Here is a 24,351-nt window from a genome sequence, read left to right on the forward strand (position 1 = left end):
AGATTTTATTGACTCTTCCTCTTTTGTTAGGCATACTTGTTTTTTCTAAGTCTTTAACTGGCATTGCAGTGGGAGTTTATAAATGTTACAGTAAATGCGGAGATGACACAGTTGATCAGAAAGAATACAACTGACTGTTCTTACCCAAGACTAGGTAAATTTAGTGAAGTGTCTTCATTGATAAAAGGAGGTTCTTGGAAAAAAAACATTATTAAACAATTGGATTAGACAGAGATGGAGCATTAATTTTAATAATACTTTGCATTATTGACAATTATAGTCCTCATAGTAATTATTGGATGAGTAGATAAGCTAAAAATATGGACAAAACCGATGGAGTGGAGAAACAGTAAGGGAGATACTGTGCCACTTTTCAGGCTATAGCTGTTTTATTTGTCAGCACTGATGCAAATTTTGATTGTTAGCATGTGGCACATTAATCTTATCCCAGAAAGGAGTTTTGACTCAGTAACTCTCTGCTTAAGGATAGATAAGAAGGACTGATACTTTTTGTTATTTATGTTACTTATGCCTACAGACTCAATAATTTCTTTCCAGTGTGTCCTGAAGGATGTATTTGGTGGCAATAGTTGTGACTTGGATTTCATTGGGGCATTTAAAAAATGTTTAGGGATTTTCAGTAGATGATTGTGTGGACTACACTCATCAGTAAGAGACAGTGCACTGATGAGATGTTATTTTAGTACACAGTTTTCTTATTAGAACTACAGGAGCTACAGCGTGACTTTTGCAGACCAGTATTATCCCAGTGCCATAGAGACAATATAGAGTTTCTCTGTTTGGATTAGCAAGCAGAGCTTTTCAATTCCGAGTGGACAGAAACTGATTTCCCGCCCCCCACCATCTTCATTCTTCCTCTTCTATTGGCTACCCTGATACACAAATTTTTGGATGGTGTGCAAAGTTAGATGCAGGGAAGAACGGCTGAATCTCCAAGTCATCAGAAACTCTACCTTGCATCCTAGAGTCAAAAGAAATATTTCTCTTCCTTCATTTCTGACAGGCACATGGTTACACTGTGTTTCAGGAGGACTCTGAACTAGTCACTGGCCTTGGAAATTAACAGCAGTGCTGAGTGGAAAAGGAAAACGTAGATGTCCATTCCTTCACTCCTTCTGCCTTTCTGTCTTTGAAATGGTGGAACATGTGGCCGGTTCCATAGCAACTTCAAGACAGAGAAAAATTGTTCAGTTGTTCAGTTGTCATTCCATAGTGATTGTGCCTCTCATAGTTTCTTAAAGTATTTAAGTCCTCAGACCTGTTATAGGCAGAACTGATGCCTTCCAAGTATTTCTAGTTACATATAGTGAAAATGTCTGTATCTTTAAAAATTTTAATACTTGGAATAGTTGCTTTATAGTTATTTTACTTCCTACTGAGAATTCTTGGGAGTTGTGTTGTATGCTCAGGTTTGTTGTTTTTCTGAGAGCTATGTAGTTTTCTGTTTGTTTCATTTGTGTTCTTTTTTTTTCCAGAGAATCAGTAACTTTTTTTTATTCATGTTGGATCCAGTAGTACTTGAGGATCTTTGTTATCTGGCTGATTAGCAGTTTAGTGAGGAAGTGTGCCCTGGAGGATATGTAGAGGAAGGAGAATTGCTCATGCAGTGGGCAATTCAGCCCAGGTCCTATTTGAGTCCAGTTGTAACATCAGATAAACTTTGCAGAAATTTCCTTGATTCAACACATTGTATGTGTTTAAGTGTCAGCCAGATCTCACAGTTTCCACTGTTGTCTCTGTGGAAAAGGTTTTATAAATATTTTTCTATTTCAGAATATTCCTCCAATTAGCTGTTTGTAGATTTTTAGAAGGTTCAGACATGATAACCTTGCTGAAATCAGAAGAAGACAGGGCAAGGTAAAATATTATAGGGAACTGTAGTTTAGGTTAACGTGCAGAAACAGTACTTGCCTTCCCAAAGCAAGAATACATCTCTATTTCAGTAAGCTAGTTTTTTATCTTCTGTGGATGGTAAAGAACACTTCCAAATCCTGATTTTAGGTATCACACCAAGAACAATGCAAATGAAAAACAAAACCTTTTCATCATGAACGTAGCCAAACAAGTTCATTGGAGTGGATGTGCAGCCTCCATCTTTGGAGGCTTTGAAGACCTGTGTGGCTGAAGCCCTGAGCAACCTGTTCTGATCATGTGGCTGAGCCCACTTTGAGCAGAAGTTTGGAGTAGGTGTCCTCCTGACCTACAAACTGTCTGATCTGGACAGACTTAGTAAATGAGTTCAACTGTAGAAAGTGGTTATTATTATGACTAATAATAACCTAGTCTTTTATCCTAATGAACAGACACTATCCAGAACCTGCTGCTTTAGAAGAAGGTGAAAGTACAAGAATAGCAGGCATGTAAGGGGTAAGCTCTGTCAAAGAGAAATTCCTACAAAGGGTCAGTTCCTCCTATTTTGATACAGGTATAGATCCTCATACTTGCAGGTGAATCTTACGTCTTTCTCCATGTGGCTGATAGTCAGAGTCTTCTCAATAGGACACTGCATACTCAGTGGAATGAAAATCTTATATAATGGAATCTTAAATATGGGATCTTAAATAATTTAACTATCAAAGTCTTTGAGACCTCAAATTAACTTTTTCAGATTTACAAAATCCGATTTACAGATTATTGTGTAAACATAGTTGTATGTTTATGCATTGATAAAACATTTGCACATTGAAATAACATCTGTTCTTCAAAGTGCTACAAAACTTTTTTTTTTTTTTTTTTTAATTCTAGCGATTTTTGTGAATTAGAATTTTTTCCAAAAGTTAATTCTCAGAAATGGTTGAATGTTTTCTAAAAATAAGTAGGAAAACTGACATTGAAAACTTCAGCTGAAGTTTTATATGAATAATAAAGTTTGGTAAAGTTAGAAACTGAAACCACCATCTGAGCATGGTTCTGGGCAGAGTACTCTGTGACCCCAGAATCTAGTTGCAAGCAGTTTTGTGAACCTTGCATTTAGCATAATAAGCTGTAAACCAGTGTTCTGGTTATGCACATATGCGTGTGTGGCTTAAAGTTAATATATATTTTCATCTGTTAAAATAGATCTTGATTTCCTGCAATATTCCTGCAATTTCTTGCTAATGAAAGTACAAATAATATTTCCTTTTAACTCCCTACAGTTTTTAAAAAATTATTTTCTAGATCAAGATGAATGACTTGAAGGCTGAATGTAAGAAATATCTTGATGTGATCTTTTTTAAAAAAAAACAAACATTAATGAATGCCACAAATTTGAGTTTTAGTATTCTAGAGATAGAAGACATTCAGCTATGAAAAACAATCTTTCTGTGGTTAGCTTGCTGGCTAGCCACACACACTATAAACTGTATTTAAATTCTAATCTTCTGCAATAACATGATCACTGAGGAAGTATTATACTGACAATCTCTCTCTTTTAGTAGCTTTGATGTTATTTCAGTAGGAGTCTTCACTGGATACTTGATTGCCAGTAAATTTGAAAGACATTCTATCTTGCTGAAGAACTCTGGTCTTTAAGTCTTTCTAAAGTTATAATGGTTTTGATTTTTTTTTTTTTAATTCCCTGTACCTTTAAAGGGACAAATAAGTCTGAAATTCTTCGCTGTAATTAAAAACAGTTTGTCTGCAAAACCACACCTTTAATTTTTTTCGCTCTGCAACTTCGGAAATCAGCATGGGATTTTGTAGGTTTTAAAAATAAATTTATAAAAATGCATTGACATATATAAATTTCCTTTTCTCATAAAATACTTCTCTTACATAGTGTACTTACTATGCTGTGTATATGGATTTTTAATAAAAGTTGGAAAATTATGTATAAAAAAATGTTCATACAAGTGAATACTTATAACAAGATATCAGTGTAAATTACAGAAAGAGGCCAAAAAGTCAGAAAATATCATCTTAAGGAATTACTTTCATGTGATTTGCAGACCTGCATAGACAATAATCTAGTAACTTGTGCTTCATTACAGAATTCTTTAAATATGTACATTTATTTTTCTTCTTTTTAATTAAATTGCGTCTACTTGACGCTTTTATTTTAGTTGTATTAGCAACATAAAGTTTTGAGGTTTCTGAAGTCTACCTTCAACAAAACAATTCAGAGAGTAATCTCTTTTACAAAGAATTAAGGGGCTTATATGAGCTGAGAAAATATATATACACTTTTAAAATATTATTGGTGCAGTCCTCTCCTAACTGGACGTAAAAGCTAAGCTTGTCTGTTTTCAGAAGAAATTAGCATGTTTTTGGAATTTGGAAAGTAAGGTGAATCTTAATAAGCAAGCTGACATGAGTCTGATAGCAAAAGATTGGTACGGCGTGCTCTCATCTTTGCGGAGAATTAGGGGTCATCTCTGGCAGAAATTTTTCTTTGAATTTGACATGGTATTCCTACAAGTCAAGTTCAATTTTTCTAGCTTAAATGTGTTAGAAGATTGAGAATTCTATGGCAGATTTTTGCAAATACAGCAGTTGTTTTACACTGTGGCATAACTTTTCCTTTTTCTTCATTTCACTTGTCATTCTAGAGAAAAAAAAGTCTTGGTAAGAGATGGTTGTGTGCATGTTCTTTTTAATTTTAAAATTATACCGTGCTTGCAATTGTAACTTACTTGTAGTTCATTTTTCCTTGATATCTATGGCCAAAGTATTTATGAATAAGTTAGGTAGGAATTGTTCTAAGAAGCATGTATGACTTCCTACTAATAAGAGCCAAAACAGAGAACTTGTGAAGATATATTTATTGTTAAATTTTTTATTAATTTTCTTTAAAATACCTGGTTATGTTGAGCATGAATATTTTTGTTTGCCTGGTCATAATGTTCTGTTATCATTGCAACATGCTAAAACAGAGTAGGCCTTTTAAAATAATTTTTCACTTGCTGATTTGTGATGTCTTGGTAGCATTCCCCAATAATACATTGAGGGAAGGCTGTGGAACAACTAAATAAAAAAAATGGAACCATACAATAAATGGGAAGAGAAAACAGATTAAGTGAAAGGACAGATAAATATACAGTTAGAAGTCGTACCTGCATTACGTGATGGGGAATGAAGGGATGTGGAGGTAAAGAAGCCATCTACGTATCTTAAATAAGTGTATGCTCCTTCCCATAAGGCCTGCAAACCAGTAAGATGAAAGACAACTTGAAAAAAGAAACCTGGAACAAAATTTCCTGCAGTTACCTTTGAATATTGACTTTGCTGCCTCTAGTCATGGATGATTTCAAGGCAGGATACCCAGAGGGGGAAATATGACAGAGCTCTTCATTTGGTGGTAGTGCCAGCTTTTAAGTATTCATTTAACGCCAATCTTAAAATATGAATTAACTAATTTGTTTATATGTATAACTCAAGAAACAGTATATGGATACTGTGGGTACACAAAATCAGTTTTTAATTTATTAAAGGCAATCAGGCAACAGGAATCAAAAGGGCTAAATAAAAATTGCAAACGCATACCATGGGAAGTTCTGCAGAATTAATTGCAATAAATAAAAAGTTTTCATTCCATGAACTAGATCTTCCCTGACAGTAGTTTTTCTTTTATATAAATCAGATGAATATTTAGTATTAGCCTAAAACCCCCTTTAGCTTGCCTATAATTGTATGAATTATGTTTTGCTCCCATATCTCACTCTTCTTTATAAAATCTTGCAGAAGAAAATCTATTTCTAATTCTTAATATATTTTTTTTATACACTGACTTTCATTGTTTACATTTTAATTCAAGGAATTTTAAGTTACTGTGAAGCATACGGGGGAATGCTGATTTGAGAGAACAGAGCAGAACAGCAATCTGTCTTGTGTTTTCCTGTTTGTTTCAGTTGTGTTAATCTTGAAATCAAGCTGCTGTTCTAGCATTGATTTTTTTTTTTTTTTTTTTTTTTTGTGTTGTGAAGGTGCTTTGTGAGATGCTCTGTATGAAGACATTTGTGTACATAAACATGAAAAATATTTAGAAAGTGGTAACTCTTAAAAGGACCTTAGTATTCTACTGAGGTAGATCTGAGTTTTCAGCGCAATGCAGTAGCTTAAGAGAGCAAAGTGTGATCCGTGTTTATCTAAGCGGAGGGTTACTGAATAGTAGCAAGAACTTATTTTCACCTTGCAGACCAATGGCCAGGCTGCAGCACACTGTCTAGTTTTGTTATCTGGCCTTCAGAATGGATATTGATAAATATGAGAGGATTCTCAGAAAGATTCACTGATTCAAGGCCAGAAAAATCTGCTTTACAGTAGGAGATTAAAGAATACCATTAAATTTAAAAATGAAGCAAGTTTTAAAAACTGGTCCTGCCACATTTTATAGGCATTTGTATATAGGAAAAATGTCTACTTTTAGACAAAAGCATGTGGCTGGACATTCAGATTGGAAATAAGATTTTGGTTTTTTTTCAGAAAGACTGGCTTACTACTGTAATTATTATTCAGGGGATATGGTAGATTCTCCATCAGGAAGTCTTCATTTCATCAAAACTATATGTGTTCTTGAAAACTGTGGATTATTTCCCTTTGAATCTTTTCGTATTTAATATATACAGTTGAAGCTGTGATCTCTTATACAGTAAACAAGCTAGGATTAGAAGAGGGATGAATATAGCCATCAGCAACTAAAAGCTATGCCTTGGAAGAGCACAAATAGAGTCATTTATTTTAAACAGTCCTTTATTTGCTGTTGCACAAGAGGTTAGAACAGTAGAAAAACAAAAGGAAAAATAAGTTGACACATTCTTAAAAATGCGTATTTTACTTTTTTGAGTGAGGTAAGTCAATCCATGAAAAGAAACATAACGTATAACTAAAGAGTTAGATGTTGTTGTGTTTGAGGACATGACAGTCCTTTTTCACTTTCAAATATCAGATCATTGCTTACCTTTATGAGCAAACCTGTTAGTGGAATAAAAGAAGTGGAAGTGGGGAAAAAAAAAAGTCTTTGAGACAAATGGAAGTCAAATTCATTTAACCACCTGACCTTACAGTGAAGGAAAACGGTTTACATATATAGAGAGATGGAATGGAGAGGGAAAGAGATTGATTTATGTTATTGACCCTCCTTTACTATACGTAATGTCTTTGAGGTCATTGCAAATCTTCTGTCAAGAGTTAAAGATGGTTATAAATTTTGGGAAAAGATAATTTCTAGTGATTAAAAATTGTCTTTAAAGTTAAGGTGCTTTGGAATATTCTGAAATCATCTTCTGATTAGAAGTCTTTGAGTCAAAAAAATACTGAGTATATAATATTCAGAAATAAAAATGAAACTGATAGAGGTGAATTCAAAATCACACAGGGGGTAACGAGGCAAAGATTTCAGTATATATTCCAAAAGCAATTACATTCTTTCCTGATAGGAATTATATGTCATGAGACATAAGTAAAAAAAAAATTCCTGCTCCCTCTTGTATGGGCAGGGACACGTTCCACTAGACCAGGTTACTCAAAGCCTCATCCAACCTGGCCTTGAACACCTCCAGGATCAGGCATCCACAGCCTCTCTGGGCAACTTGTTCCAGTGCCCAGAGAGGACTGGAACCCTGTTCCATCACCCACATAGTGAAGAATTCTTTCCTTATATGTAATCTAAATCTACCCTCTTTTAGTTTAAAACCGTTACTCCTTGTCCTGTCACTACATGGCTTTGTCAAGTGTCCTTCTCCAGCTTTTTTGTAGGCCTCCTTTAGGTACTGGAGTGCTACTACAATGTCTCCCTGAAGCCTTCTGTTTGCCAGGGTGAACAATCCCAGCTCTCTTAGCCTGGCCTTGTAGGAGTGGTGCCTCCAGCCTTCTGATCATCTTTGTGGCTCTCCTTGCTGTAGCAGGATCCATTTTCTTCTTATGTTGGGGGCTCCAGAGCTGGATGCAGTACTGCAAGTGGCGTCTCATGACGAGAGCAGAGTAGAGGGAGAGAGTCACCTCCCTCGACCTGCTGGCCTTGCTTCTTTTGATGCAGCCCAGGATATGGTTGGTTTTTTGGGCTGCAAACACATAATGCTGGCTGATATTGAACTTCTCATCCACCAGCACACCCAGGTCTTTCTCCAAAGGGCTGCTTGCAGTCCATTCTCTGCCCAGCCTTTGTTTGCGCTTCGGGTTGCCCTGACCCATGTGCAGAACCTTGTTCTTATATAGGTTTCCATCTGTTAAAAACATCATGCCATTTCAAAAATGAACAAAACTCTAAAAACACATACCAAGATGCTTCTGGGGTGTGAATTTTTTACCACAGCTGTGAAGACAGTGTTCTAGTAATGAAGTCTTGTCCGTGTCATTTTTTTAGATATGAACATAGTAAGAATTTCAAGAAAACAATAAATACTTTTAGAAAAAAAAAAAAAGGTAGTGGTTTTTATTATTATAGATGCTCACTTCAGTTATTGCAACCTGTATTACAGTTACAGTATTTCACTTCTTGGTATTTTTTTTTTAAGCTCAGTCATCTACATTGCTGCATTGTCCATTATTTTTTTTTATGTTAAAATTCACTTGTGCACTTCTCTGCTTTGTATTTTGTCAGTTTAGGAAAACTTGTAAGACTGAAGGTAATTTCCTAGCAAATTTTGTGGCCAGCATTGCAATTAGGATTATTCTGTCCTTAAAACCCCTACTTAAGGGATGAAACACTAGAAGAATAAAGGAGAAAACAAGATTAAAACTGAAATGTTCTTTACTCCATGATATCACTCTGGAAGAATATTGCTGAATTAGCAGAATAAACATAACATTAGTGTTATGTAGTGCCCATTTGTTAGAGTAAGCTTGATATGTAATGAGTATTAGCAGTTGTAGTTAGCTAATTATTTGTGGATAGTAACGGCTAAAAGACTTTGGTTTTAGCTATATGTCTAAAACATAACTGCTTATGAAGTCATTTGGGTGCATCTCATTATTATAATCGTGTTACTTTCCTTTTTTTTTTTTTTTTTAAACCCATAATCATGTAGGAGAATGAGAGATTAGTTTACATGAAAAGACGGTATAGTCATGACAGCTCTTCCAATGCGCCTATAAAGTTTGGATTAAATAGTCTGTTCCAATTAACATTTTAATTTTATTTTTTTTCTCAGTAGTTGGACATAAAAGCAGCTACTGTTATTTTTTTTAAAAAAACCTAAATTAATCTAGTATATGCTCTAAAGAGATTATATACAAATTTTAGTTATTTCACAACCTTGATTTTCTTTTTTTGATGCATGTGTACATATGGTATCTTGTCAATAGTTGACATGTTCTGGTGGAAATGTGTTAAGACATTTGGCTTTCTTTATTGGTATACCGCTCTTCAACATTTTGTCGCTGCAGTGAAAGTTTAGTTAGGTGGGAAGACTAAGTAAAAGAAATCAGATAAGTGAATTTGATAGAGGAAAGAAAAATAAGAAATGGCCATCCACTTACCTAAGAGAAAATAAAAAATTTATCTTTGCATCGTAGAAATCCTACAAAGCAGAAATCAAGTAGATCAAATTAGCTTACGTGAAGGTAGGGGTTTCTCAGTTTAGGACATTATGTATCATTTGTAAGGTTATATGCTGTGTGCACGTGCATCTCACAGATCTCAGAAACAAAGTACTGTCTTCTAGACAGAGGCGTGAAACTGAGGGGAAAAAAGGGGAAAGAAACATAATTGAGATTTTCAGCGGTATTGTAACCGTTGTCCTGCCTTCAGCTTGCATTACTGGTGGTGGTGTGGAGGAACTTTTTCCACGAGGATGATAAGAAGGTACCAGAAGAAACAGAAATCTACGAATAGAATGGGAGGCTGAAAAGCCCGATTTGAAATGTGTGTGTAGCCAGAACAGCACATCAGAAACTTCAAAAAAACACTTCAGAGGGAAAGGGTAGAAGTTAATGAATTATATTTGTTAGGGGAGTAAGTGACCAGCAGAGATTGATGCAAAGTTTACACTTCAGCTTTTTCATGTATCATCTGACAAAGAGATAGAATGTGAGAGCGCAGTACTTCTAATAATTAGAAGATATTTTGGTTAGTGAAGGTGAACATTCTTTGTGAAGAGTTACAGAAGGCTATTGCAGTAGTGACTGTGAAATAAAATAGCAGATAAAAGTCTCTGTTGATAAATACCGGGTAATGGGGAAGAACAACCCTGAACTATACATTGAGTGGTGAGATCTGCTTATGTATTGCTATCTGGGAAGTCTGTAAGTACATTCAGTAGTCAGTAAACCATGGTAACGTTTGCCTAAAAACTTGTGCTTAAACTTAGTACGTGTGTGATTAACACTTGCTTTTCACTATTTCATCGTCAGTATTAGAGAGTGTCTATTTAAATGGTAATACTAAAGGAACTGAGTGGCTCAGCTAATGTACAGTGAGAATAAAATATTTCTTTTTCAGATCACAGGTTCATATCTATGGTTCCAAACCAGTCTGAGTGTTTGGTTGCATCTCTGAAATAAGCATATGGATTTCTTGAGCCACTGCTACGGTTGACTCCTATTTTGGCAGCTTTTCCAGAAGCAGAAAGGCTTGCATGAGCAAAGCAAGTTGAATTCTATTGTCCCCTCTCTCCCAAGTTCAGAGTAAAAGCCAGTTGATGATGTGGGGTTTTTTTGCCAATATTTTGGTTTTTTGTATGTGTAAGTAGAAAGCAACGTACTTCAATTTTCTGCATGGCTGTTTTCACAAGAATACTATTTTCTTCCAAAAAAAAATATAAGGAGAAAGTATATAAATAATTAATAACTTTTTCACACTGAATGTTAAGTGTGATCATTATTAAAATCAAGTAGCCCTGCACGGGCTTTCTGCTTATTCCTGGAAGATCTAATAATCTGAAATAAGAATTATGGGAGGTGCAGTCATTTCTTGTAACTAGCTTTTTCTTTTGTTTTTCCAAAGAAGAATGTTTGCCTTTGGTCTTTCAGTAGGTTTAGGTTTCTTTGGTTTTGGGTTTATTTGGTTGTTGTTGTGGTGGTTTGTTTTGTTTTTTTTTTGGTAGCAGTACTTCTAACATTGTCTTATAACTTGTGACACAAAGTTCACTTGTGCAGTCCCAGATCTGCCATACTAAACTAAATCCATTTGCTTTTAATAAGTTCTTAATAAAATAAATTTATGTGCTTTTTCACACTACAGTCAATCAAGTCCCCAATATTGAATGTTGATTCTGATTAAGCCATTTATATAGGCTAAGCATACTATTGGTTCTCTCAATCGTATGAGGAATTATATTAAATCTGTCCTTGATAAAGGAATAGTGTTCTTAAAGGTTGTTTTCCAAGTCAGCAGCATTTTTTAGCAGAATGAGAGATAAATAGGGAATACATTGCTTTTAAATACAGCCATTGTTAAGTAAGTTTTCTAGTTGCAGAAGAAAGAATGTATATATTTCTTTAATGTTTCATATATGTAATTGCATTACTTATCCAATAATGTTCAAGGAGCAAAAATTTGAGATTTTTTACAATGAGTTCTCCTTCTGTCATTGTTAATTTAGATTAAGATTTGATGTCTGTATAAAATGGGATTGACACTGATAGTAGTTCCATGCAGGGGCAGGAGCATTGTTCAATGATAATTATTTAAGTATGTTGAAGTGAATGAAGGTAACATAGAACAAGGGATTTTTATTCATTAATAAATGTGTCAACTGAAATAATTATTTTCAAAATAGGACTTATTTTCCTACATTTCTTGATTATGGGAAGTTGAAGCACTGCTGTTATTTTCCAAGTACACTTGGAAATCTAAGGAGTGCACGAAGGGGAGAAAAAAGGACTCTTGACTGTTCTCTGCGGTGGTAGCAAAAACTGATCACACATTTGATCACATATCTTATGCTGCTCATATGAGATATTACCTTTTGACGCATGGCTTTCCCATTTTCCTGAAAGATTGATGTTACCCCAATATAATAGCAAAATTAGCACTCATAGGTTAGCGATTAATTGCAAACTTTTCTCACGAGCATTAAATAATGGATGATAGATCATAGATTGGTAAACAAATGGTAGGTTTCCATTACAAACTGTGAAAGTTTTTGCTTAACTGTCTCTGTTTTTAGAATTGTTCCATAAGCAAAAAGCTACAAATTGGCCTAATATTAGAGTTTACTGCATTTAAGGTAACCATTCTGTACTTGAAAAGTTGTACTGTGGTGTGTGCAGTAGGGAAGAATACAAGTGTGTTTTGTGCTCAGATGTGCTTGAGAGTAAATTTACCTCAAAATTGTGTGAGGTCTTAAGCAATCTTTACAAAGTTTCAAATGTGGTTCTGAATCCTTTGTTTGGCGGCATAAATTTCAGTCCTAACTTGAAGCATTCTCAGATTTTGGGGCAATTACCACCTGCATTCAAGTTTTGAATTACTTTCTAATGCATTACACTAGTCATTACAATGTCAACAATGTTATGGTTAAGTACTATTACTTACTGTAAGTAATCTTTAAACAAGGGTAATCTGAACTGCCAACTGTTGGGTCGAATTGAAGTAGTGAAGCATTTCATCCAAACCCTTCCTGTGTCTTGAAAATGGTTTCCACTGTTTCTGGGTGGAAGGGATTCCAGAGCACCTCCAGCACTGTGGGCTATCACTCTGATACTTGGAAATGTATTATTTAATATGGGATCATCCTTTCTATTAATGCAGATACTATTAATTCTGTATAGAGAGGCTGTAGTTTAAGGCTGGACGTTTCATTCATTTCAGTATAACTTTGCCAGATCATAAAGGGTTCTTGTCTATTTGCATTTGAGTAATGAATAAAAAACAACCGAAAAATGTCAGCTAATTCCTCAAGATCTGTGTCTTGTATAGATTTCAGAATGTCATGTTGAAAAGATGCTTTTATTACTATATATTTTGTTAGAAATGAAGAATCAACTAAGTAGGCAACTGGTAGTGAATACAGTTTTTTTTTTCTACCATGTAAAATAACTGAAAGTTGTACCAAGAATTCTAAGGCAAAAATAATTTCTTGCATTTTATATTTTTGTTTTTCAGTCTTTCTGCCCTCAGCCAACTGATTTCTTCCTGGTGTTGTGAGCAGATACGAAATCTGAAAACCTGCATTTTATTACATTATTCTTCTGCCTACATTGGAAGACACATTTATTTTGTTAACATTTCATATGAACCAATAGATATTTAATATTCCAAGAAAAAGACATTTGCTATAATCTCATATTTTTGGTATTGCATATCCGTGAATGCCATCTAACACGTTTTGTAGAGAAATCATTAGAACCTGTTTTCCTTAATCTACTATTACATAAATTCTGGGACAAAACTCAAAAGCACAGATATTTTGCTTTGCACTTAACTCCTATAAGAAACAGTAGTGTTTTAAAGTTTCTAATAGTATGGAAATTAATAATACTTTATTACAGTACTACTCATGGAGAAAACTTTTATAATTATATGCACGTTACCTTGTTTTTTTATTGATTCTTCCATTGCATTTTCCCCTTATTTTCTTTGGAAAATACAAAATTCTGTCTTCAGATGATAGACCACTTGAACATGTGCATATATGCTATGCCTGAATACCAGAAAAATTTCCTTTTCCATTGTTGCAGGGTTACACTCTTGTTTTTTCCCCCCTTTTATGTTAGTAGACCATATGAAGTAGAATGCGTCCCTGTTTCTCTTCGTTTCTTCAGATGCACTGCTAGGGTGGAGTGCACCTCACTGCTATGAATTTCCAACAGCATAGCAGTTTTATTCTCTGCTGTTTTATTTATGGCTAACTAAAATGTCTTTTTGTCGATGTGCACCTTGAGAGTTGTGTTCCATCTGGACTTGCATATGAAGGTATTTTTACTATTCATTGAAAGAAGAGTCTTCTAAGTGTTCAAATTAGGACAAGACAAGATTGGGAGCTCAAGTTATAAACCGCTATCTCAAAAAGACAGTAAATGTCTTGTCTAAGCTGGGAGCCCTTCTCCACTAGATACCTGGACAGCCAACTCCAAATATTAAGCTCTGTTCTCATGACCTGTTGGAAACTTTTAGGTCTTCTAAAATATCATTTTGAGTTTGTCTTGTTTTGTACATGCTTATATAGACTTGTTACAGGCTTATACATATGTGCAATTAGCCAGAGATCAGTCCCTGCAGCTGTTGAAGGATTATTCTAAAAGCAAGCTGTTTATCTTCTATTCCAGAAAAGACAACCTAATATTCAATGCAAGTATTTTGAATTATTTTCAGGTATATACGAATATATTCTGTATTTCAGTCCGATATATTGGACTGAAATACAGAATAAGCTTCAATGGAATTGTTTCAAATGAAATCTAAAATTAGTTTTTTCTTCATTATTACTGTAAAGATCTTTTTTATGTGTTTTTCAAAGTTATTTCAGCTATGCTTACATAAGATCTTTCTTTTAAATCATCAGCTCTGACTACTGTTTCCATGAATGACTAAACCTAGATAACATGACAAAAACCCTTTGCATTTATAGAAGTGTATTTCTCTTTGCAAATACATTTTATGGTATTTCCTAGTAGCCAGAGAGGTGGAACTTTTCTTAGACAGGTACTCCTTTTATATAGACTGTTTAGATGAAATGGGGTATTGTTCAAAAGCAGTCTGAATATATGAAGATAAAAGGAAAAAACAAATTACTAGTAAGCTTCTTGATTTCTATTTAGTTTGACAGTCTGAAAATGCCTTCACTGACTGTTATATGAAGTCAATTTGTGCAATCACACACTTCATCTGTAAATTTTCCAGCTGGCATGCTGAGTATCTAAACAATAGAGGAAGGTAAAAATCTTTACTTTTTAATGTTTTCTCCAAGTGATGTGACAAGTGCCTTTCTATCTGCTCCTTTTTTAATCCTAACTTAATACAAGTTCTGAATATTGGATGAATTTTGGCTAAATTTGACCAAAAGAAATAGGTCTTGTTAAGGTCTCTCAAAAGTTCTCAAAATATGTAGCCTTGGTATGTGTATACAGCTGTTGTAAGTCAATATTCAGGCCTACTAGCAAGTGAGAAGCAGTGACTGATCACGAATGTAGTTTTCCAACAGGCAAACAGTACAGAGAGTGGTAAGAATATGTGAGGATAGTTGCAAGAATTATGGAAGACAGGAGAAGAAAGGATGCAGGAAAAAAGCCTTGGGAGTGCTGGGTTGAGAAAAGTAGTAGAAGACCTGTTTGTATGTTTGAAAGCATTTTAGTTCATTCTCTTCTGAAGCTACCAAGAATCATCCTCTTGGGTTGACAAGTGGGATGATACTACCCATGTGGCATGAACCTGGAAAAAAAAAAAGGACTGTATTTTCAGTTTCTTTCAAACAGAATTGCAACAAATTCATTCAATACCTGCCTGCCTTAAAAGGTTTGATTAGGTAAAGGATGATTTAAAAAAAAAAAAAAGTGGAACACTAGTGAAAAAGTAATCAGAAACCAAGTTAAACTTTGTATTAAAAATGTAAAAAGCAAAATCTTGGAGAAAAAACACATAGATATACAATTTACATTTTACATTGACTACTTTAAAAGAAAAATAGGGTTCTTTATCATGTTTTAATTCCATTTTATAATTCAACTATGGCATAGAATTCTTATTAGATGACTAATAATGTTTGGAGGTGCCCAAAAGATAGTTGTAGGAAATGTAGTCTGCAGCACAGAACAGATAAAAGCATACTTTTTCTTTCTTCTGAACTAGTTCACAATTCATAAATATTGTAACACACCACAACTTTACACAGTTTCCATTTTTCATTTTGTTTGCTTTGCAAAGGAAAGCATTAAAATATCATTTAAGTTGATGAACCATGAACCTGCTGTTTCTGCAATACATAACAGTAGACAGCAAGACAACGAGGAGCCTTGTGAGGATTCAGACCAGTCTCTCTCACCATATCCGATGCTAATCTAACAGCATTCCTAGCACTCTGACATGCCTTGTGCGACTAAATTTAGAAGTGTTCACTCAGTTTGGGTGAGGTTTCAAATTTGGGGAGTAAGTCTTTCAGGCTGTAGAGTTTAGTTAGGTAGAGCTGTGATTAGTCTATGTAAGTTGATATCACTTAAATAAGTCTATATTACAGTAATAGAAAAGCAATGAAGCTGTTCAATTTTCACTTGAGTTTATTCATAAACTGAAATTAAATTGGAGTTCTCATTTACACAACTGGAATGTCCTTAGCACAGTGTTCCTTGGCATACTTTTAAGGACAACTTCTTGAAAGAACACTTTGAAATCAGATAATGAATTTTGAAATAATAGAAAGAATAAAGTGCTCAAACAGGTTTTCAGTTAATATTAACTAATAATATTGATTGCTGCTTGAAACGAAGCTGACATTTTGCTGTTCAAAGTAATGAGCACCCAATAAAGATGCCCATCCAAGTGCAGGTCTGAGCCAATGGTCAGGTGGCAGAAGTAAGGTGTAAGGTAAAATGACAAAATTCCAAAGGTAATTTTGAGGCAAACCACCAACATTTTTCAGGTTTCAAATAAGTTGATATGAAAGATACAAATAGCAGAAGTCTCTAAATGGGCTTTAAATTAGGAGGACAAAGACTCAATTTGAAAGCAGACAGACAATGAGGTTATGCCGAATCACGAAAAATTACGTAAGTCCTGTGAGCTATAAAGTGATTAAGGCACACTGGGATACTGCAGGGCAACAAAGTTGTGCTTTTTGTAACAGACACAGCTCATTTCAGTATTTAGAAAGTAATCCTGGAAATTCAAACTGTATTACTGATCTATTAGTGATGAACATATCCAAAAAAATGATAAGTAAGATCTAGGTGGTGTGACTGGCGTAGGTCATCTAAATAATAATCTGTTTCTTTAAAAGTCTGTGATTTTCCTCCAGACTGTGTTGTTGTGATAAAAGAGTGATTGTTAGAAATATTGCAGTACTTTATGACTGTTACCAAAACACTTGATCTTTTGATTACTCAGTGAAGGAAAAATTGATTAAGTGCAGAAGTTTGGAGAAAAATTATTTAGGTTGATACAAAATGAGAAATTGCACTTGGAATTGTATGAAAAGTTACACAAGCTATAAATAAAATTGCAGAGGCAAATTTTGGCAATTGTAAAAGCAAAATAAATCACATTGGAAGAAGTAGCTTAAAGTATTGCTGAAATATAAATAACCTATAACAACTTTAGAGGTATCTGTCAATGTAAATGATTCTATCATTCTGTGATCAAATGTCAAAGTTGGACCTGCACTGAGCTGGGATTTGAACTTGATTGACATGATGATACTGTGATTTGAATTACTAACATGAGAAAAAGATATAAGCATTAGTATGGATTGTTACCTTTTATGGCTTATCTATTATTTAACAAATTACAGCTGGGAAGTGAAAGAACTGAAGTATTTTAAAATTTAGAGAATATGTAGCTAAAAACTGAAGAAATGAGTGAATAAAAAGATCCTTCTGTAGTTTTAACCCATCTTCAGTTGAACAGCTAGAATTAATATCCATCAAGAATGTGACTTAATGTTTTTGTAATGTATGTGCTTGCCTGTCAATCTGACTGAGATTTTATTATCTGCTATATAAATTATTTTCATTGCAGCTTATTTCTGAGTAAACTAAACCAATATCCTGCTATCCAAAATTTCCATGAAAGTTTTTAAAACTATGCCTGTTGAAAATAGGACAACGTCATTGCCTGTTGGGAATCTTTCAATGAACACTGGCGGGGCGGGGGGTGGGGAGGGAAGCGATCAGTAGGGTAAGAAGTCTGCCACTTACCTATATGGCTTTTACAGAGAGTTGTTTACTCCTTCAGGTTACTAAAGAGTTACTTCTTGCTGGTTTTGTCGAGGACAAAAGGAAATAGTTGCTGTAAGCTTTCCTTTTACTGCCTCTGCCTTCTCATACTTTTAAAAGTGAGTGAAGACTAGTAGGAAGTTTTTTTTTAATTTTTCAGAATTATAATAAAGCTAATAAAAACTAGAAGGTTGTCAAAAAGTTTTGTAGAATTATTCTGCGAACAATTTGATTTGTTGATTACATAGATATTCTAATCAGTGATGTCAAATGGCTGTGCTTTATTAAAATTTTGTATGTTTTAACTAAGTAGACTTATGCACCTTGTCTACCTCTAATTTTATGTAAACCATTAACAAAATAGAACATTGTTGAAAATAGTGATGACCATAATGATTATTTGATTTTAAATTATTTTTTAAAAAAACATTTACATACATTTTCTCAATACAACACTGTGTGTGTGTTGTGGTTTAGTCCTAGTCAGCAATCTCATACCATGTAGCTGTTCGCTTACTCTCCCCCTCCCCAGCAGGAATGGGGAGAGAATTGGGATGAAAGGAGAACTCATGGGTTGAGATGATTACTAGAATAGCAAAGGAAGATGACAATAGTAAGTACTAAAATATACAAAATGAACGATACACAATTTCTCACTACTTGACATCCCAGTGATTGGTATAGCCCGACTCAAGCAGCAATCACGGAAATAAAACCAAGCAGCAAGGAAAGGAGTGAGAGCGAGCTGCTCCCTGGCCAATCCCCACATACTGAGCATGAAGTTTATGTCATGGAATGCTGTCTTTGGCCAGTTTGGGTCAACTGTACTGGCTATACACCTCCCAGTTTCCTGCACCTGCACATTAGTGAGACTTGGAAAGCCGGACAGTGTCCTTGGTCTCTTTAGCAACAACTCATAACATCAGTGTATAATTAACATTCTTCACACACCAAATCCCATACTAAATCCAAAACATAGCAGTTACTGAGAAGAAAGTTGGCTCCATCCCAGCCAAAACCAGGACAGTGTGTCAGAATTATTTTATCAACAGTTAGTAACTGGCAAAAGTCCTGAGGCATGATGGGCTTCTGTAACCATTTCAAAATTTCTAATTATAATAGCAACACATTCTTTGATCTGTATTTGTGAATATTTCATTTTATGACTTCCCATTTGTTACTCATACTTTCAGTGAGAGTTCCCTTGTTGGGTCTCATTATGTAGTTTTGCAAAATAACGAACTCTTAATCTTTTTTTTTGTGAAATAACCATATGACATTTTCAGTTCCTTCTCAAAAAGTAGTTTTCTGTACCTCGAAGTGCACTCATTAACACTTGACCTAGTAGTTAATTTTGCACAACCAAATTGTTTGTTTTGCTGTAATGAAATACATTTTGTTTGTTTATGATTTTGATTCGTAGCAAGTCTTTTGGAACTTCATTACTATTCAAACAACATAACACGTACAGTTGAAAGCTGAAATCTGGGGTTTTTTTCACAGTTGTCTTCGGTATTCTTGTGATTTTGGTATATTTTAATCTAGTTTGCCATATGTTGAGAGCTTTCCTAGTTATTGCTGGGCAATCTTGTTTTCTTCACAAACCTTAAGACAGCCTGTGGAAATTTTTAGAAGCACATTCTTATCCTTTGAACAGTATAGAACAATGTATTTGTGCTTTTCAGGGTCAGAATGCCAAACAATGGGTCAGATTACTCAATCAGTTTTATCAATAACAAGACTTACCAGATGTCTGTCTTTTGCACAACAATTTTTTCAGTGATAGAATGAAGTTTAAAAACTTGTCAGTGATACCATACTTAATAAAAATTCACTCTTTTGTATGCCTCTTAGCACCTGTGATTTTTCTCCTCAAAAGTGTTGCAGGGAATTTCCTTCTCTAACTTAAGATGAGTATTTTCTTTCTTCTCTTGGCTAAGATTGCTATTGCTTCTTTTTCCACCCTGTTCCTTCCCCTACTCTCAGTTGAGGGAGAAAGGATAAAAAGGATGGAAACTCAAGTGTCCTTTCATACCATTCCCAAGCTAAAAGTTTCTTGTCTAAACCTCTGACTAATACTTGACATCTGCACCAGATTTAGCACTTCCCTGGCCTCAGGCTGCTTTTCTTTATTGCAGCTTTCTGAAGACATAGTGATAAAATACTATCCATCTTACTATAAGAAAACTTAAATGCTCAATACTTTTACTAAATTTATGAACTTTTAGTAAATCTTTTCATGTAAGTGTGATATAATACATGGTAAAAATATGAATTAGCTTCTTGAATTAAAAAGTATCATCCGTACCTGCAGTACATATTCTATGGGAAATTCTAAAAGATCCCTTTACAGTGGTGTTATACAGCGCAGTGATGAAATATTAACATATAGATACAAGTAAGATGACAGATTTTCAAATCTATTAAAAATTAATTGAAAATATACCTGATAATAACAAAGTTTTCTTATTTAAATAACCATGTCCTAGAGAGCTACTGCTGAATTTTGACTAGTTTCAATAGACTCACTGGTATTAATGTAGCATTCTGCCAATGTATGACTTAATCATGCAATTGTCTTATTTCTAGGACTTTGTCACAAACATACTGAAATTATTTTTAGTGTATGCAGAAGTGTTCTAGCCTTAGGGATTTTTAGCTGTTCTTAAAATAAGAGTTTATCCTTGCACTGAATTGATTTTTTCAACCATTAGCTTTACTTGGTCATCAACAGTTATTAGTTCAATTTACTTATATTTAAAACAGTTTTCTGGCTGGTGAACACTAAATGGAGAACTAGACATCTTTGCTCGTAAACACTGCAGACACTGAAAATATTCTTTTGGAAGAATTGAGCACATTATAAATCTTACCTGAAATGTTCAGTGTTCCAAAAATGTAATGCTTTGTATTATAATTAGTTTCAGTACAGGGAAATAGCTTTGACTTACCAATTACATAGGCACTTATATTCATGTAATTAGTAAAAACTCTCAAAAATGTTTAGTGGCTATTGAGCCTTGATTGAGAGACCAGTCTAAACCATCTGTATATTCTACTTTATTTAGTATTTAAAAGATAACAAATTATTACCTGTAGGTAAATGACATGCTTGTATAGTAGTTGGCTGTTTTCTTTGATCTATTTATTTTACTACTTAACTTCATAGTTTAAGTTCTTCAGGACAGGAATTGTCTCTCTTTCTGTCTTTCCTCCCCTTCTGTCAGTAGAGTAGCTAATTCAGTAGTTCTAATCATGTCTGAAATGCTGAGATTTACTGCAATAAAATGTATTCAAAAGAGCAACAGGGCGCTGTATAGTTATTTTTTAAACATTTTCTTATGCTGTAAAATACTAATTAGTTTATTTTTTTTAAAAAGTAACTGAATTTTAAGCATTTTAGATAACAAGTCTGTCCAAGTAAGCCAAGTACTTGATGTAGTTGTTTATATATTTATACCTTTTTATATACAGGAATGCTTTTTATATTGTATTAACTACCAGCTGCTAAGAATTCAAGGACCTTCACCTTTGTTCTACTAGAGTGGATTCTTAGATGCAATTCATACATAAATCTAGTTTAAACTATGGTTTTTATTAATTTTTTGATGCTATTTTGAAAAAGTAGATCAAGGATTAGGTAGTCTTTTTGAAGTTGAAGATACGGTTTAGCTGCTATGTTTGGGATGTTAGTTGCCAATTGTAAAGCTTTATTAATAAAGTAAACTATTTGACTCATGCTAGTATGTATTTTAAAACAGGTGAGGCTAATGATAAGGATGTTCAGGTGGTGGAACTTCCCATTGTTGACAGCTTACACCCGCGGCCACCTTATTTACCGCTGGCTATCCCTGAAGACCTGGCTGATAGGCTAATTCGTGTACATGGGGATCCTGCAGTGTGGTGGGTCTCACAGTTTGTGAAATACTTGATTCGTCCACAGCCTTGGTTAGAAAAAGAAATAGAGGAAGCAACAAGGAAACTTGGTTTCAAACATCCAGTAATCGGGTGAGTATTAAGGGTGTTTTTTTTTTTTAACTGTCTATGCTTGAATATGTGTATATAATGATTCCTGTTCTTGTTTATCATAGTTATGCAACAGCCTTAAGCATTTTGTGGGGAGAGAGGGTGCTTTCTAGATGAAACTATTGTTTTTCAACTGTGCATAATACAAGTTGATTACAAGTACTTCTTCAGCATACTTGTAATACAACCCCCCCTTGCAGGGGGGTTGGACTAGATGACCTTTAAAGGTCCCTTCCAACCTTAACGATTCTATGATTCTATACTGGCCTACCTATAGTTGGACTGATACATTAAAGGTGGCTCAGTAGAAAGGTTTTTTTGTATGTCCTTCCATATCTAGTAATGTAAACCAGAATTTTATTCATATAATTGCCTTACAGCTTGTATTCCAGACACTTTTCTGTCTGAGTCATCTTTTCAAGTGCCTATAGCCTTTACATTTAAGGAGAAAAGGCTAAGCCTACATTTTACATAGAATCTTTAAGGCTGGAAAAGACCTCCAAGATCATCAAGTCCAACCATCAGCCTAACACCAGCATGCTTACTAAATCATGTCCTGAAGTGCCACGTCTACACGTTCTTGAACACCTCCAGAGATGGTGACTCCACCACTTCCTTGGGCAGCCTGTTCCAGTGCCTGACCACTCTTTCAGTAAAGAAGCATTTCCTAATATCCAACCTAAACCTTCCCTGCTGCAACTTGAGGCCATTTCCTCTTGTCCTATTACAAGTTATTTGGGAGAAGAGACCAACACCCACCTCCCTACAACCTCTTTTCAGGTAGTTGTAGAGAGCAATGAGGGTCTCTCCTCAGCCTCCTCCACATGCCACAATCCACAATTAATTTTGTTGTTGGCTACACCTCAACATGGTATGTGCCTTTGCCTTTGCTGCTGATGTTCTCACTATTGTTGTTTCTTAGCAGTAACCATGAATTGGAAAGGTCTGTATGGGGAGATGTGGGGAGAAGGAAGGAAAGCATCTATGGGCAATAAAGAGCAGCTTGTGGAAGAAAGGTTTTACTGTCATGTAACATGAAAAAATTTGCTGCCACTGTACTAGAGTCTGTAAATATTTCTTCCTTTGCCAGTACACAGTAGGTCTGCCTAAATGTTAGTTGGCTGTTGACCATTGAGTTGGTAGACCGCTTCACCACTGGTGGATCTGAAGAGTTGTTAGGTTTCAAGCAGATGGGAAAGATGCATTTTTAACTACCTTCACTCAAACTCTGCATTGTAGTTAATCCCTCAATATATCTATGGTGTGAATATTCCTATTTTGGTTTTGAACTGTATTCATACAGGATTGTCTAACTACACCAAATAACTTAACCTTCTGCACCAAAGGAATACCTTATGTGCTATAATCAAATCTCCTTGTATGCTACAATCAAATCTCCTCAATTTTTTTTTTTTTTTGGTTGTCCTTTGCCTTCCTTGCAAGATTATTATATTGCTTTCAAGAACAGACTGACAGCTAACTTCATGTTGTTAGTGTATCTTGATGGACATCAATGAGTTTTAATCCTTCCTTGTTTTATGTATTTAATAGGCGTTCTAAAAGTGCAGGCATGAAATTTAGAGTTAAATTTTCAGTTGCTAAAGTATGTATTCTATTTATAAATTGAATTCCTAGTTTCTGCCTTTTTCCAGTGTTCATGTCCGAAGGACTGACAAAGTAGGAACAGAGGCAGCATTTCATCCCATCGAAGAATATATGGTACATGTTGAAGAGAGGTTTGAACTTCTTGCTCGCAGAATGCCTGTTGATAAAAAAAGAGTGTATTTGGCTACAGATGACCCTTCATTGTTGCAAGAGGCAAAATCCAAGTAAGAAGAATTATATTTATATTACAGTTTCTTCTTTCTGGTTAGCTTTATAATTTCTGGCTATTGTTGGCACAAATTTTAGTATCATTTATTTTGTTATCATTTATACAGTTAAGATTGCATTTCAGTTTCCAATGATTTTGATTTTTCTTTCAGACGTTCTCTTTTTTGAATGATGTTTTTTTTCCCTGAGTATGCTTTTTAAAGCTTCATGTTAAAAATTTAGAAGAGTTGAACAAGATACCTGTACCTACTTTAAAAAAAAAAAAACAAACCAAAAAACTGTAAAAGGGAACTAAAAATATAAATAATAAATACACCAAACTTCTTCTAGAATGTACATATTAAAAAGAAACTTCAGAAATATTGTAAAAACTATTTAATGTATTAAGATGTTTCACCTGTCCAAACAATACCTTTCTGTGAGTAGTTGCCAGAGGAATTGTTTTAAGTTGGTTGAAAAACTTCTGTTGAGTGTTTCAGAAAGGTTTCTACACTGACAACTTCGAAGACTTTCACCCTACATGTTGAGTAATTTTGAAGTTTGTCCTTCAATATATGTGGGATTCTTGATCTGTAACATTACCACTTTTTTACTCTTTTTCCCTTCTAGCTCTCCAGAACGTCAGTGTAAGAACCTACCCCTAGCTATAGGGTACTTCAGCTTGTAATAGAAAATATAACTGGGTTCAAACCTGGAAATGCACAGTATGCATCCATTTACTCCTAACATGGCCTGTATTTTCCTGTG

The 24,351-nt window shown here is 34.6% G+C and overlaps 1 protein-coding gene across 6 annotated transcripts in view; it reads left to right on the top strand.

Moving 5' to 3' along the window:
* The window catches only part of FUT8 (fucosyltransferase 8), a 126,458-nt gene that overhangs the window by 90,478 nt on the left and 11,629 nt on the right, over nt 1–24,351 (top strand). For all 6 annotated transcript variants that reach the window (XM_086749687.1, XM_086749685.1, XM_086749689.1 and 3 more), the window contains 2 exons: nt 21,507–21,753; nt 23,424–23,600. In XM_086749687.1, the coding sequence (XP_086605813.1) occupies nt 21,507–21,753; nt 23,424–23,600 (424 nt within the window). The remainder of the gene's footprint in view (nt 1–21,506; nt 21,754–23,423; nt 23,601–24,351) is intronic.

The sequence above is a fragment of the Chlamydotis macqueenii genome, chromosome 5 (genome assembly GCF_036417535.1).
Source record: "Chlamydotis macqueenii isolate bChlMac1 chromosome 5, bChlMac1.mat, whole genome shotgun sequence".
NCBI classification, from domain to species: domain Eukaryota; kingdom Metazoa; phylum Chordata; class Aves; order Otidiformes; family Otididae; genus Chlamydotis; species Chlamydotis macqueenii.